This window comes from Nilaparvata lugens, chromosome 1, assembly GCF_014356525.2.
Source record: "Nilaparvata lugens isolate BPH chromosome 1, ASM1435652v1, whole genome shotgun sequence".
In the NCBI taxonomy this organism is placed as follows: Eukaryota; Metazoa; Arthropoda; class Insecta; order Hemiptera; family Delphacidae; genus Nilaparvata; species Nilaparvata lugens.
In genome coordinates this window covers 22196270-22213614 of record NC_052504.1, presented here as the reverse complement: position 1 = coordinate 22213614, position 17345 = coordinate 22196270, and the positions used below count along the sequence as shown (strand labels likewise).

At 31.4% G+C, this 17345-nt stretch overlaps 1 protein-coding gene across 1 annotated transcript; it reads right to left on the bottom strand.

Moving 5' to 3' along the window:
- Positions 1 to 9130: 9130 nt before the first annotated feature.
- LOC111062564 (ras-related protein Rap-2c) lies at positions 9131 to 16891 on the bottom strand. The gene has a single exon (XM_022350254.2). The coding sequence runs from the start codon at positions 16633 to 16635 to the stop codon at positions 16093 to 16095; it is 543 nt and encodes a 180-aa protein (XP_022205946.1). The 5' UTR covers positions 16636 to 16891; the 3' UTR covers positions 9131 to 16092.
- Between the last annotated feature and the right edge of the window lie 454 nt (positions 16892 to 17345).

The window sequence follows — 17345 nt, the reverse complement described above, 5'->3', positions numbered from 1 at the left end:
CAAAAATTACAAACCGCCACCTCAACAAGTAAGTACAAATTATACATTAGCACATGCAATAGGATTGAATCAACAAAAAAACCGGAACCCAGCACCCAACGACCCGCCATCAGATATACAGAAAACTACAGCTAATAAACCAGGACTATATGATACCCCGATATAACAAGCACAAGCTCAAATGAAACAAACCAAGAAAATCAAGATATTTCAACGTCATACACCACATTCAGAAATGATTTACCGGAGACTTTGTTACAAGAAACACAAGATAACCCACCACCAGACACACAGGAGCCCATACAAGACAGCCTATCACAAAAAACCGCCGCCCAACATGCAATTAAAGCCAACCGCAAGCATCAGCCTCTACTAAGTTTCCTGTTTCCCACTGAAGACCAATCACCGCCGGAGAACACAAACAGTCGACAGGAGGAGACCAACACCGCCACCGCACATCATTTGACCCCACCAAGGCACCCCAAGGAACACAGGATAGAGGACCAAGAGGATGACACCAGGGAGAAGAGCATGCACAGCAAGGCCCGGAGACGGAGGCGCCCGAGGACACCCGACCGGCATCAGGACGAGGAGGACGGACTACATGACCGAAGGAGCATGCATCGTAAGGCCCGGAGGCGAAAGAAAAGGAGGAACCGCGCGCGCGCATACCGGCCGCATGCACGCTTCAAGAGGCCAAGGAGGATTCCGGACCGGCACCAAGGAGGACAGGAAGAGATTGCCGACGGCGTGCATCCGCGGCACATACGTTTTAAAGGCTATGATCAGCGATGTGACCGGAAAAATAGGCCAAAGGAATATGACAGAAACGGAACTGATAGGAATAATATTATGGATTCATGCCGGGAAAATAATGGAGTGGACTACTTATTGAGACTGATGAAGGATAAACGGTGTCTAGGAAGAGTGAAAGAATTAAAAAATAATATTAAGAAAGTGAAAGTACCTGAATATTATGCTATTGAAAAGATGATAAATGTTTGGATTTGGTGTTTAATATTTGTTATTATGGCTGTGATATTAGTAAAAGACTGTGTTGTGGATAGGACGAAAAATATTGTATTGTTATTATTAAATGAATCTATGATTGATAATTGGAAATTTAATATTATAAAAATGTTTATTGTTGTAAGCCTATTGAGTTATAATGAGCCGAGATTAAGAATATTAAATGAACATAAGAGGAAAGATGAGTTAAGAGTACAGATTGATTGGAAAAAGAATGGATTGAAAGGAACTACAATTAATGAATCAAGGAATTGTTTAAAACGATACACGAGATACAAAGGCTTTAAATTTATGATGAAAAAATTATCAATTAGGACAGCCTCACCAACGGATAGCAGATAACCTAACCGGCCTAAATCATGTCAACAAGCAGAAAGTCAAAAGATACGGGAAAAATCACAACAATTCTACATGCTATTTCGTCGAATTTGAAATAAATATGATAAGAAATCAAGGAAAACATTATTATCAAACCGATTACTGACCTTCCTTAATAAATTTAATATTGGTATAGGACCTCGTGGCAACAATCCAGTGTTTTAATTCCTTCCAGCCGTCAGAAGCCTGCAATAAGGAAAAGAACAATTTTTAAATATGTAATTAAATTATATACATCAGATAAAAAAGGACACAAGCGGGGATAATAAAATTAAAATTTGTTAATTACCTTTTTAAGAGAAAAAATTGAGCAGTTAGGTTAGTTATGAAAGTCGATAGCAAATTCTGCTGTAACATGTAACACTATGAATTGTAGAACAGCGAACAGCTGACCAAAGCCACCCAAATCAAATGAATGTAATATCTGTTGAACATATGTTTATAAAAAGAAGTACTGTACCAAAGAGTTATTTATTATTGTTATTTATTATATTATTAATGTCGATATATTTATTTATATGTTTTTATATTTATTACTTTTAATTATGCCACGTTTGTTACCTGAAAAGATTTAAAGTGAATACCAGTTATCAAAACCAAAGAGCCATTAGCAAAAGAAAGTATTGTACCTGATGTATAGAAAATTATTTATATTAAGACCTAAGAAATACTATAAGATATAAGCCCAGAAGTTTATGAATCGAAATTATTGTCTAAAAGGAATCATTTATGAGAATTATGAAATGTGTGTAGTTAAGTTGGCAGCCCTGCAAGCGGCGAATTCAAAAATTACTGTGTTGTAAATGGTGTCAGGAGGAGTACGTTTAGAAGTTTATATTTATGATATTTTTATGTGTGTTGAGGAGGAGAATTGTTATTGTTTTTGATAAAGGTATAAAGGAGATGCAGCAAATATGACTGCGAAATGTGATAGAAGTAGGAGAGTATAATTTATAAATAAAGTATAGTGTATATCAATGTATTTGAAGGGTGGGTTTTCATTAAAAACATTGTGATTCTCAAATATTTTGAATTCAAACCCAGGGGCGCGTGTAACATATTTAAATCTGGGTAGATGAAAAGCCCTAACAGAAATAGTAATAGGTCTAAAAATAAAGTAATTGGCTAATATCGCCAAGCAGATAATAATCAAGATAAGATAGCATCAGCTTGTTCTGGCTAAATGGTACAAGAACTTAAAAAGGATTTGAAGGAAGTTTATTACTCATAAATAGATTATTTATAAAATATTTGAAGATTGAGGTTAGGTAGATGTATTCACAGATCGGTGACCTAGAGACCGATCAAACCGAAGAACGTAGAATCTGACCAAAACCCCTTGGCAGAGCTTTATTGCATTCGGATGGTGTGCAATGTGAAAAAACACCCGTCCACGTGGCTAATTATTAGTTAGCATGGAATTAATATTAATATATATAATATTAACTAGCATGCAAAGAGCATAAATAAAAACCAAATAAAAATATTTTAATGTATTCAGGAAATAAGAGTTACCAGGCGCATGAATACCTAATAAAATTTGCATGCACCAATAGTAAAACGGCAGTTAATAGGCGGCAACTGTAGGCCAATTCAAAAATATTTATATATATTTATATAATTGTAGTAGATTTTGTGTAAAAATTTGTGTAATCTATGTTATCAATATGGCTCGAATGCAAAGAAATATTAATCATATAATCTAAGCAATATTTTGGCATTTTTTGTAAGATCTATTTGAATTTAATGGCGGAGGATTGGGATATTTAAATTTTATGCTAATTTGAAAGTCGGAAAGAGAATCTGTAAAACTTGAGAAGGAAGAACCAGCACTCGCCAGCCAGATGCCACCATAAGAGGACCCCAAATATTTTAGAGCGAAGTACCTTATTAATAATTTTGTAAAAATTTAAATTTAAAGTAAATTATTAAATTTCTTAAAAGACTTCGTGATGCTATTGTGAAGCAGAAGTCATTTTTCATTTTTATTAAATTTATAACCCCTTGGAGGAGACGATCCGGCTACCATATTCCCGGACCACATGGAGTTGGATCGACATCGGCGGCTTACAAGAAGATTTTCGACACGTGAGTGATTTAAATTTGAATTTAGTGATGGGCGCCCTAGTGCTTCGAAATAATCTGATGATCAAAGCTAGCTCGCCGAAAGGGTTATTATAAAATAAGAAATTATTAAGAGTAATACTTGCGCAAGTAAAAAATTAATATTAAAGGTATTTAATTGGAAGAAAAATATATAGATCAATATTTTAGAAATTTCTATTTAATCAAAGAAGTACGAAATCTAGGCTATCAAACGTATGCATATAATATTTAATTTTTTGCAATACAATTTGCGATAATTTATCATAGTTCTAATTCACTAGATGAATGGCTCTACCTATTCCGTCAGGTGCCGAATCTTGCACCCTGAGATAAAAATGTATATTAGATACAAATAAATCTACTAAATACTAGAGATTTTAATATAAATATATATTTGGATTATTAGTGGCTAATTTATCAAGCTGATCTTAGAGCACATATTTTTGATTGAATTGTCCAAGTCGACAAGTATTAGCAAGTGCATATCGCAGCTACATGCAAAAGAATGCATATGATTTTAAGATAAAGGCACATGGTAATGATTCGTGCCATAAATCTAGAATATAAAGTTAGCCTGTGATATTTTGTTGATTAATTATTAATTCTACATTGTTGAAAGACGATCTGGTAACAGCGATAGAGAAAGAAAGGCAAGAAAGAGATAGCGCTATCCGCTTTGTAGAATGATAGACAAGGATAGCAATACCATTTCTAATCAAACTGCCATTATAACGTGGACCTTACTATAGGAAGACATTTCTTTAGCATGCAACTCACTTAAATGTGTAATATTTCATTTTCGATTGAAAAATTATGTGCACTTTAAATCAAAAACTGGAGAAAACGCTAATTTTTAGCTTATTTGTGAAACTTTAAAGTGACCTCAGATTTGTAGTACCTATCATAATTGAAAACAATTCAATTTTTGTTTGATAATTTAAATTTATTAAAACTTACCTCACTTTACTTACCAGTTTTTTCTCTCTCAAAATTCAAAGATGAAGGATTTTCAAATATGAACATACATTAATAATTGGTAGACAGTCGAAATATCTTGTCATTGCATAGATTTTGAAAAATTTAATTTTTCAGAACCAAGATAAAATCGCCAAGTTATTCTGAATGTAAGGTACCGTAGTGACCAGAGATTAAGTCTCATCCATTATAGTATTTTTTAATTATTTTCGCTAACAAGTTCCAGATCTAAAATATCTGTAGCACCTACTTGGTAACTTATTATGTAGGTTTGCATAAAAAAGTCTCGAATAATGTGAATCAACTCACTCATTTTTGAGTATCTTATCATCATGGAATAGTATATATTAGAATTTAGAATAAAGTATGTAGGCTACGAGTAACGAGTTGAGGTGAATTTACTATTTTGGGAAGAATTTTAATCCAACATTTCCTTTAATGAAGATTTTGACTTGAAATATATATATATAATTTTTATTCAGAATAGAAAAGTGTGGCTATTGTAGACGTGAAAGTGTTACGAACCTATCTGATGGGAATGTTTCCAAAAGTAGATATCCAGCTACATCAATAGAATAAGGTTCTTCAATCAGGGCGATTTTTTCTATAGCTCTCATTATTTATTATAATGCAGCAAATAATGTGAATTGTTGCTGGATACGGAACTGGAACAGAATGTACGTTCACGCTCTAACTATTTGAGAGCTACTTGACTGGCGACGCGAAAAAGCTGCTCAGGTTTTGCAGTAGAGACTCAGCTCAGGCCAAGCAGACTATAGTTGCAATGTTTCCTTCAATCAGTCAGCTTTCTATTGCCATTAGCATGGCTATTATCAATTATTACCGTATTGAAACTACTTTTAATTAAAGACACGACAGAGCAGATTTCCACTGATTGAGTAACCAAATTTAAAACAGGAGATTTGCAAGTTTGTCAAAAGATAATCATTACTGCAGTCGTCTTTAATAATACTAGATCATAAATAATATTCTATACATCACTGCAATCATATTGACTAAAATGTGGAGTGTTTTAGTTAGATTCATAAATCAGATCTCAAAAATCCTTCAACTCCAAAACAATAATTGCATTATTATTTGTGTTTGCAAAATCAAATACAATTTGAACGGTATTGTAGCGTACCTAGTTGAAGAAGATAAAATTGTAATGATTAAGGCCCGGTTGCACAAAAGCCAGTTAAATTTTAATTGTCATTAATTTCACGAGAACCAATCACAGAAGGCGTTTTCTAAAATACAGCTTCTCTGACTGGTTTTTGTAAAATTAATTACGATTAAAATTTAACCGGCTTTTGTGCAGCCTTAGAATTTTAGATACCGTAGCTGGTTCATGTATGTGGAGGAGATAAAATGGCATTTCAGCTCTAAAGAATATGGATAATCATCATTATACGTATTGAAACTTTTCATGTACAAAACATCAGTTAAAAAACACCGGTTGCACAAAAGCCGGTTAAATTTTAACTGTGATTAATTCCACGAGAACCAATCAGAGAAGCCGTATTATCAAAAAGGCCTTCTCTGATTGGTTCTCGTGAAATTAATCCCGGTTAAAATTCAACCGGCTTTTGTGCAACCGGCACAATGTAAGAATAATTTTCTGTCCACTGCATAGAAAAGCTTTGGTAAGTTATACCATCAATATGGTACGGTATGTATGAAGAGATTGAGAAAAAAATTTGGTTCTATATGTATTTGAGTTAGAATTTAGATGATACAATACTGTAACATCTCCTGAAAATTGAAATAAGACTTCTCAGAGCAACTCAGCAAATAGTTTGGATTACAGACCTACTGAATGGCTAATGGATGTGAATAATAGTAATTAATTCGAGGCCCGAGATTGGCTAAATTTGGCCAGCAATCGAAAGTAAGAAGCAATGCTATAACAAAAGTGGGTCGCCTCTGCACAAACGGTTCGTGTTTAATAAACAATTTTGCAATAATTTAGGGTCAAGTCCATGCGCACGACTGCTGGCTGCTGGACGGACCGACGATGTCAGGTTACGAAACAAAACAAGCTACAACTACAGATGTGATGGTGACTGACATAATGCCATAATTCCCTGTATTTACCACCTTCTGTCAACACTCAAAAGGTACAGGACATCATCGTAACGATTATATCTGATGTCCTGTTGAGAGAAGGTGGAAAAACTACTGTTAAATAAAGTGGATGATCAAATTATAGCATTATTATGTAATTATATATTATCACAATTAAAGGTTTTTTTTGTAAAAGTTAATTATTCACAAATGGCGCTTTGCGTTGCACAGGTCAAGTTTTGTACATATTGCACAAAAGCCGTCATTAATTTCACGAGAACAAATTAGAGAAGGTCTTTTTGATAAGATGGCTTCTCTGATTGGTTCTCGTGGAATTAATCACGATTAAAATTTAACCGGCTTTTGTGCAACCGCCACATCAACAAGATTCACATAAAATAACTGATGAGAGCTTGTCCCTCATCTGAGTAAAATTTATAGATATGATAACTTATTCTTCATCTTCAAATCATAGTATTTTTTATATAGAATTTTATTTATTGAAGAAAAATACACTATCAGAAAAAATATGTTTATGCTGATTAATGAAACTTCTTGATCGTAAAACGCTTGAATCTCACTCTATTATGGGCAAAAATAACCAAATTGATGTGGGTCTCATTACTCTCATTTGTTTCAAAACTATGAGTGCCGGATGCACAAAAGCTGGTTAAGTTTTAATAGTGATTAATTCCACGAGAACCAATAAGAGAAACCGTCTTATCAAAAAAGGCCTTCTCTGATTGGTTCTCGTGAAATTAATCACGGTTTAAATTTAACTGGCTTTTGTGCAATCGGTAGTATGAGTGCCTGTTGCTCAAACCCCGGTTTAGTTTTAATCGTGATTAATTCCACGAGAACCAATCAGAGAAGCCGACTTATCAAAATTAATCACGGTTGAAATATAACCGGCTTTTGTGCACCTTGAAGATGATGAACAACACTAACATGAAAACTCTATTCATTACACGTTTTGAAAAGGTTCAACAATTATTGTTTTCAGTTCTCTCCTTTCAAAATATGGAAATAACTGATAAAAAATCAACTAAATATACTTTATCTCATTCAGTTTAGATGGAATTGAGTTTTTGAATTTACATGGAGCACATGTTTTCAAATGGTTGCAATAATTCAATCCATACTCTATAAAATTCTTATAGAACTTAATAGTACAATACTAGACTCTTGAACAACCAATTTGGGAAACTGACAGTTGCTTCTAAATTGAATAAGAAAAGGTATAATCGGAGATGAATTTTTGATTAGTCTTATTCATTCAATTATAAATGAATCCAGCCCATCATCAATATGTATTAGGACTTATCCAATCAGAATGAATATAAGGTCAACTTTTTGCTAAATAATTGAATAATTACGCCATTTTAGCACGAATAAAGATACTTCAGGTACTTGATGATAAACAATGATACCGTACTTGAGGATTTTTTGCAATGCATGGATTATTATTTGTGAGAACACTATGGCCCGGTTGCATAAAAGCCTGTCAAATTTTATTTGTATGAGTTTATTCACACACACACACACATATATATATATATATATATATATATAATACAGTTATTAAATTGCTGAAAATAATATTGATCCCAATTAAGTTACCCCACTAAGTGTTGGGATAAACTACAGTTACTGTATATAGTTCATACAGTAACTGTAGGGTAAATGATAACATACGAAATGCCACGAGAACCCATAAGGGAAGGTTTTTTTGAAAAGAAAGCTTCTCTGGTTGGTTTTTGTGGAATTAATCTCGGTTAAAACTCAACAGGCTCAACAAACTCAATCGGGTCTATGAAATGAAATATCACATCTGTACAAGTGAATTTCCGATTTCTATAATAATATTAACAGTTTTCCCAGCACAATATTATTCAGTTCATCAGCGCGAAACCATATATGAAGGATAAGCATAAGAGTAAACTCATCTACAGTATATTGCTTGTCTCTGTAGAAAAGTATTTGATTTGTACTGCATAAACCATATTTCTAGAATCATTCATTATACAGTAGCTGCACTGTCTCAAGTGTCAAGTCACTGTCGTCAAAATTTTGATCAAAACAATAATTTTTCATTAATTACTTGAATACTTTTCATTTAACATCTTCTCTCTACGTCATTGAGCTTTACGAAATATTCACATGGAATTCAAGAATGAGTAACAGTATAAAACAACATAAGTTTATCCTTATTGTTGCATTTGAAATTCAAACGTCTCCACCAATACAGCTAATTACATTAATTGTTCTTCATAACTTCAGAAAAACCCAGCAAATTTCACATCATTTTTGCAATAAAATATTTTATTAGTGTTGATTGGATGAATCTGAGAGGTTTTAGCCTTGGGCTGTGAAACAGGAATGAGCTGTAGCCTACACTTAAGAAATACAAAATAGCATTTTTCTTCACAAAAAAAGCTTACAAATTGAACTTACGTTTACATAATTGAATATTTTTGAATTAAAAAAAAAATATATATGATTAATAAAATGAATTCTATGATTATTTCTTGTACTAATAAATATTGACAAGGATTCGTTGAAATAAAGCGATAAATTCTTTATAAAATCCATGTATTAAAACATAATACTCTTCACGTTATTTTATATACTATACAATACATTAAAAATTTTCACGTATGCTAGTTTGAATTTGATAACTATCCTTTTCAATGCTGTCATCATTATAAAGATCAAAAGAGCTCTCAGCATACAAACGACAATCTCAATATATATATTCACGATCTCAAACAATCATTATTTCATTACATTATTCATGATAATTCACATTTATATATATATATCTATAAATTCATCGATAATATACAACTTTTTCAAATCATAGATTTATTTACAAGAAAATAGAAAGTTATAAAACATTGTCAGACGCGTAGAATCATAGTGAATTGATTTATTCTACCTCTGCGTTTAAATATGAGAATGTACACAATTTACAATAAAAACATTATACACCAAATGTTTGAGAAGCAAGAAGCTGACTGAAATAAACACATCATATAACTATTACAGCAATAATATCATACCTATATTATATAAACGTACCTAGTCTAATTGTTTCCATAGACGGCTGATACAATAAACATGAATAACACATAGAAACGTTTCCTTCCTTTTAAATATTAAATTACATTGGGTTGAGGAAAGACATACAAGGGCGTATCTAAACAAGTAAATGAATATTCATTAAATAATATCCATCATATTATTATAACAAATCTGCCTGATGTTCCAGTACAATTTGTAAGCTCTAATGAAACTAATTAAATTCTCAAGAACGCAAGCAAATTTTGAAAATGAAAGTTGTCAACAATGTGGAACAGTTGGAATGAAATATTTGTAATCTAATTAGTGCAACAGACTCAAGTATTCAATAGGAAAAATACTCATATTTCGCTAGTCATTTGCCAAAGAAGAAAAGTTATTGTAGCAGCAAATATTATTCAGAGCGTTTTCCTCAAACGAAGTGTTTGAGTTTCAATAAATATTATTCATGTCAAGTGAGAAAATTGCAAGAACAATTAATGAAATTCAACCTAGCTCTGTCTTTAAAAAGGTAATAGAGGTTTCTTAGAAAATAATTACTTTCGAAATTCTAAAACTGTGAGAAAAGAAGAAATATAATATTTAAAATGTGTTTACTTCAAACGAGAAAGAACATTTTTGACACTTAATACTTATTTTTTGAATATGGGATTCTCATTTTTACAAAATTAGGATTCAAAAACAAATGAGGAAATTGCATTAGAAAGAGTTTTATGGTTTTGTGTTCTGAAGCAACTTTACTCATTGGATTGAAATGTGTGAACAACATTTTGAGGATCTTTTTGATTCAAGTTCTCTACTACATGATCTCTGAAGGAGTAGAACCCTATATTTACAAGAAAACAGAATATCATCAGAATGATGATTGGTCACTTGATAAATAACACACAAATAGAATAAAAGTTATTGAAATTTACAATAAATGAGATCCCATCGTACCACTCAAGTTATTAAATCAACAATATTACAGTATCCTAAATGCAAAAAGAAAGGCAGAACTCTTTAATTGATCTTTCAATTTCTTACCAAGTCCTATTAGTAGATGTTTTATCACATTCATATTACTTGACTAACGTAAAATTAGAATTATGATACAATTAATGCGAATAGTTCATTCTTTGGTTGTCTTAATTTATTATAATTTAAAATGAGTGGGAGATGAGCAGAAGGGTTCAAGTATTAATTATTGGTGAATAGGTGGATCAAAAAACCTATCATTCGTCTCATTTCATAAATATTTCTTGTTATTCTAACACAGAAAAGAAAATTGATCATTCGAAGTTGACATTAAATACAATGATACTTTAATATTATAACAGTTGGTGTTATTTAAAAAACATTACATTACGTATTAATCTATAAACGTACAACTAGTCTACATACTCATACTAGTACGAAAATATTTGATCTATCAACTTATCAACGCACAAACGCAGTGTGAGTGAACTGTCACTTCCAATGCAATTATCTGTTCCAAATGCAAATATCAGGTTTAAAATGTAACTCAAGTACATTAAAACAACCTCTAAAGATTATGTCAAATATTGATAAATGAATTTGATCAAGCTCATCTTATCAAGATATTTTTATAATAACAGTCAATAATTTTATTCTAACAATATGGCTGGCGGTGGCCTGATGGTTCCAATGTAGGCCTTCTAAGTCTTTCAGATCCTAAGTTTTAGGGAATTTGTGCAAAAACACTTCTTATTGGACTCGCAACACAATAAATATTGTTCAAAAAAGTACAAGGTATTATATTAAATTATTATATAAAGAAAAAGGCATCATGACTCATCCTTGTGAATCTTTCCAAAAAAGAGTTGCTACTGATAAGGAACCAATTCTCTACTTACATTCGGGAGCATCATTTTACTACTGTGTATTTTCATTTTAAGATGATTATAACATGATAAGAGAATTCCTTAATTATGCTGTACATGTATTTCCGAAGGTTTTGCTTTTGACTCCATAAAATACAAGACAAAACAAGAAATTTCTTCTTCTGCTAATGAAATTAAAATGATTTCAACGAATAGGAAAATTGGGGGATTTTTTACTGATTATAATTAAAAAATTGAATAGATTACAGTAGCGTTTTCATTTTTGAACTAATTTTTAATTGCCTAGAATACATTGTATTCTAGGCACGAATACAACCATATCTTCATGTAAACCTGAATACTATATTAACATTAAACGAAGATGGTGCATATGGGAGTTAGATACATTTTTCAAGACAATTTTCCATAGGAATAAAATTATTTATGATTTGGAGAGATTAAAATTCCACATAAAAATTTGGTCCAATGGTATTCAAAATTGAAAGAATTACTCTATAGTGCATACCTTTAAAAAGATGGATAGAAACACGGTAGAACATTGGAAAAAAAACTTCTAGAGCTTTTTTAAAAGACTAATAAGTTTTGTTTCAATTTTTGGATTCTTAAACAATAATTTTTAGTTATCTTTCAACCTGACATGATAAACTTTTCCAACCAGAACTATTTTATGGTCCTTCTTCAATTGCTCTCAATATTTTGAGCGTAGGTCTATTATATGGAGTTTTCTCTGAATATTTCATACAATATTATATTGATTGATTCAGACAAATGAATATTATGCAAATAAACAACCATTTTGGAAGAGAACATGGATAATTATACTGTATAGGAAAGAAAATGCTAATTTTACATTACTACGGTATTAAAAATAGGGGTTGAATTCTTCAAGTCCATTGAAATTCGAAAATCATATCAGTCTTCATGAAATGTGAAACTTTTTTGAAGATAGTTGAAGTAATTGGATATATTTTAACTTATAGTTAATAAGTTCTAATAAATAAAAATTGAGAAAGGATTTTCGTCTATTATGGGCTAATAATAAAATAGTTGAAAGTTAAAACTAATAATTTGTTCAACTTCAATTACAAATTGAATAATATGATTAAAGTTTAATAATTTGGAAAATTATTTGACTTATAATCCCTCAAGCTTTTATTTAAATATTAGGCCACAATTATTGGAATACATGAAAAGATATGCCAAGAACAATACATGGACATTAATTAGGGTGACAATTTACTCATAAAAAGAAGATTAAACTGCCGTACTAAATATTTTGGAAATTTCATCGATCATGATAATTTTAACAAATTAATACATGGTTTAGGTACAATTATTTATTGAAATAGAGAATAATCAGGTGAATTTTCTCAATAGGGGTGTAAGGCATTGAACATTTCAGAAACTTCCAATGCTAAATAATCACATATTCATGTTTTAATTGAATCAATATTTGGCACAGAATTTAGATTGAAAAATGAGATTTATTAGAATGGATGTCAAGTAGCAGGCTAACGCACTAGTAAATTCCAGCAATCATGATTATAAAGATAGACTAATCGGACATTTGTTAGAAAAATTGGCTTCAAATCCAGAGACTAGTGATGAAAATTTAGCTCAATGGGGTATTGTAATGAATAGAGTATTAATTGGATCAATAAGTAAATTGAATTGTTCTGTCATGAATCAAAAATGCAAATTACTAAGTTATTTATTGAGTTGAAATTGACAAAAAGGCATCAGGAACTGCTTGAGTTGTGACAAGAATTTTTTAAACTTGCTAGGTCTATTGTTCATCTTATGATAAAACTTGGTCCATATAACAATAGAACTACAGTATTTATTGTTCACATGACGATAGTTTAGGATTTTTTTTAATTTCATTCAATTTGAATAAAAAGTTATTTTGAAACAAAATATTATAATTAAAAAATGAAATGCCAAATGAAGGAAAAATGTCCTGGCAAGAATGGGGTTTTTAATGGTTATGAAAAACTTGTATAAGCTACTTATTTTTTTTGGAAATACTGTAATTAAATTAAAAACTGGGGAATAGTGAATAAAATATTATCACATTGTTTTATTTAATAATTGAAAGGACATGAATGTAAATTAGACGCTATGGGATCAATCTGTTAATATTGACTGTGAATAAAATATAAAATAAATAAAATAGTAAGGGAGTATCACAATATTAGTGAAACGCCTGGAATATGGATGGACTGTACTTCAAAGTTGATTGGGGATCGAAATAAGCTGGCATACTGCTCTACCAAGCATGACTGCTCTTCTTCTTCTTCTTCATTTCAGTAGAAGAAGAGGTGATATTCTTGTAGATTACCACATTGGCTCTAAATCTATATACAGTAAAATTTTGTTTTGAAATTAATATTGTTCACAGGCCATGGTTGTAATCAAACTCATAAACTCATGATACCATGATAGCAATTATTGCTAGTTGAATACACTGAAATTAACAAGTCTTACATTCTATGTATTTTCACTTGCCTTGAGCAAAACTAATCCAAAAAGCACTAGTCGCTGGATATGGCCATTTGAAAATTCAAAGATTTTAATTTAATTTTCCAACTACAAAATATTATTATGCACCATAAATAGGCTATTGAATTTTAGTGTCACTAATACTTTAGGTTAAGCCAAAGTTAATGGGAATAATATAGGCTAACTTAGTTACTTTTCAGTTTTAGTAAACAATTTTAATCATTATATTCTTAGCTTATTTATAACATCTTCTCTGAATCACTATATGAATAAAAATGAATTCATAAATATTGTAATTTTCTCAATGAATGTAAGATCATGAATGAAAATGCCTTTTCCTACCTTCAAATAATCCTTTATGCAACTGAAAAAAATTAATCCATAAAGTAGTTGATTTCAGTGTATCCGAGAAAAATCACTTAAAATTGCTGGCATCACTTGAAACACAAGGCGTAGACCCACCCACACAATTTCATCTTTCACTTTTTTGGAACATGCCTACTGTATCCACTTTACAACCATTAGGCCTACATGCTACAATTTGAGCAAATCAAAAAGTTCCTTCAATCTTATAAATTATTAGTTTGAGAATACACTTCACAACACGTTACAAATAATTGTAAAAAGTAAAATTGATTCTATTGTTAGTAAAAATAAATAAAATAGAATATTGACAGCATTTCATGAGACCTGAGATTAATTCAAAGTGCTTCAAATAATCAACATGGAATTCAAGTGTTTGAGAAATATATTAAGGTCTAATAGAGTTAAGTGAGCCAGAAGTACCTTACTACTAGCAAAATAAAATAAATTTTGAAGATACAAAAACCTTTTACGAGTGAGTTAGTAGTATCGAAATAATTATTTCTGGTATCCAATATATTTTAAAATAGCCATCAGAAAAAGAGTGAAATTCATCAATTGATAAAATAAGTGTATTTTGATTATTGACAGGCTGAAAAAGTATTCTTGAGCAGGATTATTTAAAAAACCTTGAGAAAGGAGACAAATATTTCAATTTGAAAATAGTTTTATAAGAATTGTATCATTGAATAAAATGGCACTCTTAAATAAAAATAATGAAGGAGGGACATATATTTTTCAAATATTATGAGACATGACTCAACACATGAAATCAATCTGCCTTGATTTCGGTGCTATTAACATGATGATTTGAATGTGTTAACACAATTTCAAATAAAACTAAAAGAAACTAAGTTAGGTATACAAAATTGTTAATTTTTTGAAAGAGACATCTACATGACTAGAGCACCTACACTAGCAATTCACTGATTACTATACAGATTATTGAAGTAATAATAATTTACTTAACTATTAGGTAGGTAGCATAATCAAGAATGAGAATCAATAATTGCTGAATCAAAATAAATTTGTGACCTGCAGAATTGATTTTAAAACCTTCACAAGTAAACTATTCCTTCTCTAAAACCGATATTCTTTTATGGATTTTTCCATTTTTGACTATTCAACCAATTTGTAGCCACAGTACAAAGTTCAAATGATGATAATTGTTTTATGCTAATCACAAAATAGGCCTTTCTCTACCACAAATTATGTATTTCTGTTAACTTCTTACAACTTCGTTTTAAATAAACATTTTATTTCTGTAAAACCAATAATAAAACTACATAGGCCTTTTGAATGGTAATAACTACATTTTAAATCAATTGGTCAGAGATAACATCACAATACAATAATGTAGGCCCAAATGAATAAACTCTTGGTAACTATCTCAAATCCTTCTAAGGTTGACATTACTTCATTCCAATTTGATATAATTTTGATGAGTAGTCACAATAGAATTATATAAGATATGTAGTATGTATTTGATGAAACCATTTCCTACAAATATTTTTCATCTTATTGACAAAATGGATGGATTCAAATCAAACTGGTTTAAATATTGGAATTCAATGACTATGTAATATACCTGGTCTATCTTTAACATTTAAAACATATTCAAGTGACTGATGAAAACCAATTTATTCATCCTGTGTTTATAAACAGACAAAAACAGCTCGTCATTACAATATATAAAATTGTTCCAAGTCTTCAGACTCCACGAATATTTACAAGTTAATATTACAATCTATAGCACCGTACAACAGTAGCTTTTCTTTTCTTTTTCCGGACTGAAATTCATTTCCCTCACTATTTCTGCAAACATTTCATTCACATTTGTCCTGTTCTTAGCACTCGCTTCAATAAAAGGACAGCCCCACATTTGTGCCAAGGCACTCCCCTCCGGAGTCGAGACTTCCCTTTGATGTTCAAGATCAACTTTGTTGGCAACCAGAAGAATTGGAACACGCTCAGAACCTTTAACTCGAGTGATTAGTTCTTTCATTGTTTTAATATCTTGAAATGTTTGGTGATTTGTCAAGCTGTACACCACAACGAAGCCCTGGCCATTTTTGATGTAGAGATCACGCATACTTGCAAACTGTTCAGTCCCAGCGGTATCCAAGATTTCGAGAACACATGGCGAATTATCCACTTCGATTTCTTTTCTGTAGAAATCTTCAATTGTCGGATCGTACTTTTCCATAAAACATCCGGAAACAAACTGGACAGTAAGTGCACTTTTGCCAACCCCACCCGATCCAAGTACGACCACTTTGAACTCACGCATTTTGATGTAGAGTAACTCTATGCAATTGATAAAACACTTTTAAACAAGAACACAGCTCTTAATTGGCTTTTTGGGTAATCCACACTGTCACTTGAATGAATTATTATCCATTATTGGCCGTAGTTTAACACATCACAGATCAACATCGCGTGACACTACCTTTACAACAGCCGCCATCTTTCTACACTGTACACTGAGAAGTCGAGGCCGTGACAGACAGTGCGAAATGAATCTTTTTTTTCAGAATAGAGCGACACAACTGAGCTCTAGCGGTCAAATTGATAACTACAAAGACATCATATGTTTTTGTTCCGTGTTCACAGTAGTATTTGTTCCATATTCTGAAAAGATGAACGAAAAGCAGCTGATGAGAATTTGACTGTTCAACATTCAGTGAATTTGGGGTAAGCACTTTTCATATCCACAGAACGGTAAAATCGAATAATCTATTGACACTGCCAACCTTCGAGATTTATCGATCTATCGACTTATCGATAGTGAGGTCCACGTTATAAAGTCAGGATTTGATTGGCAATGGTATTGCTATAGTGAGGCCCAGGTTATAATGGCAGTGTAGGAAGATGGTAGAAAAGGGTTGCCAAATCTCAGCTTTGTTACACAAACAGCTGATACTGGTATATCTGATGAATATCATCATATTATTCTGATATTCATCAGATATACCAATACCATTATTGCTGAAAATAGTT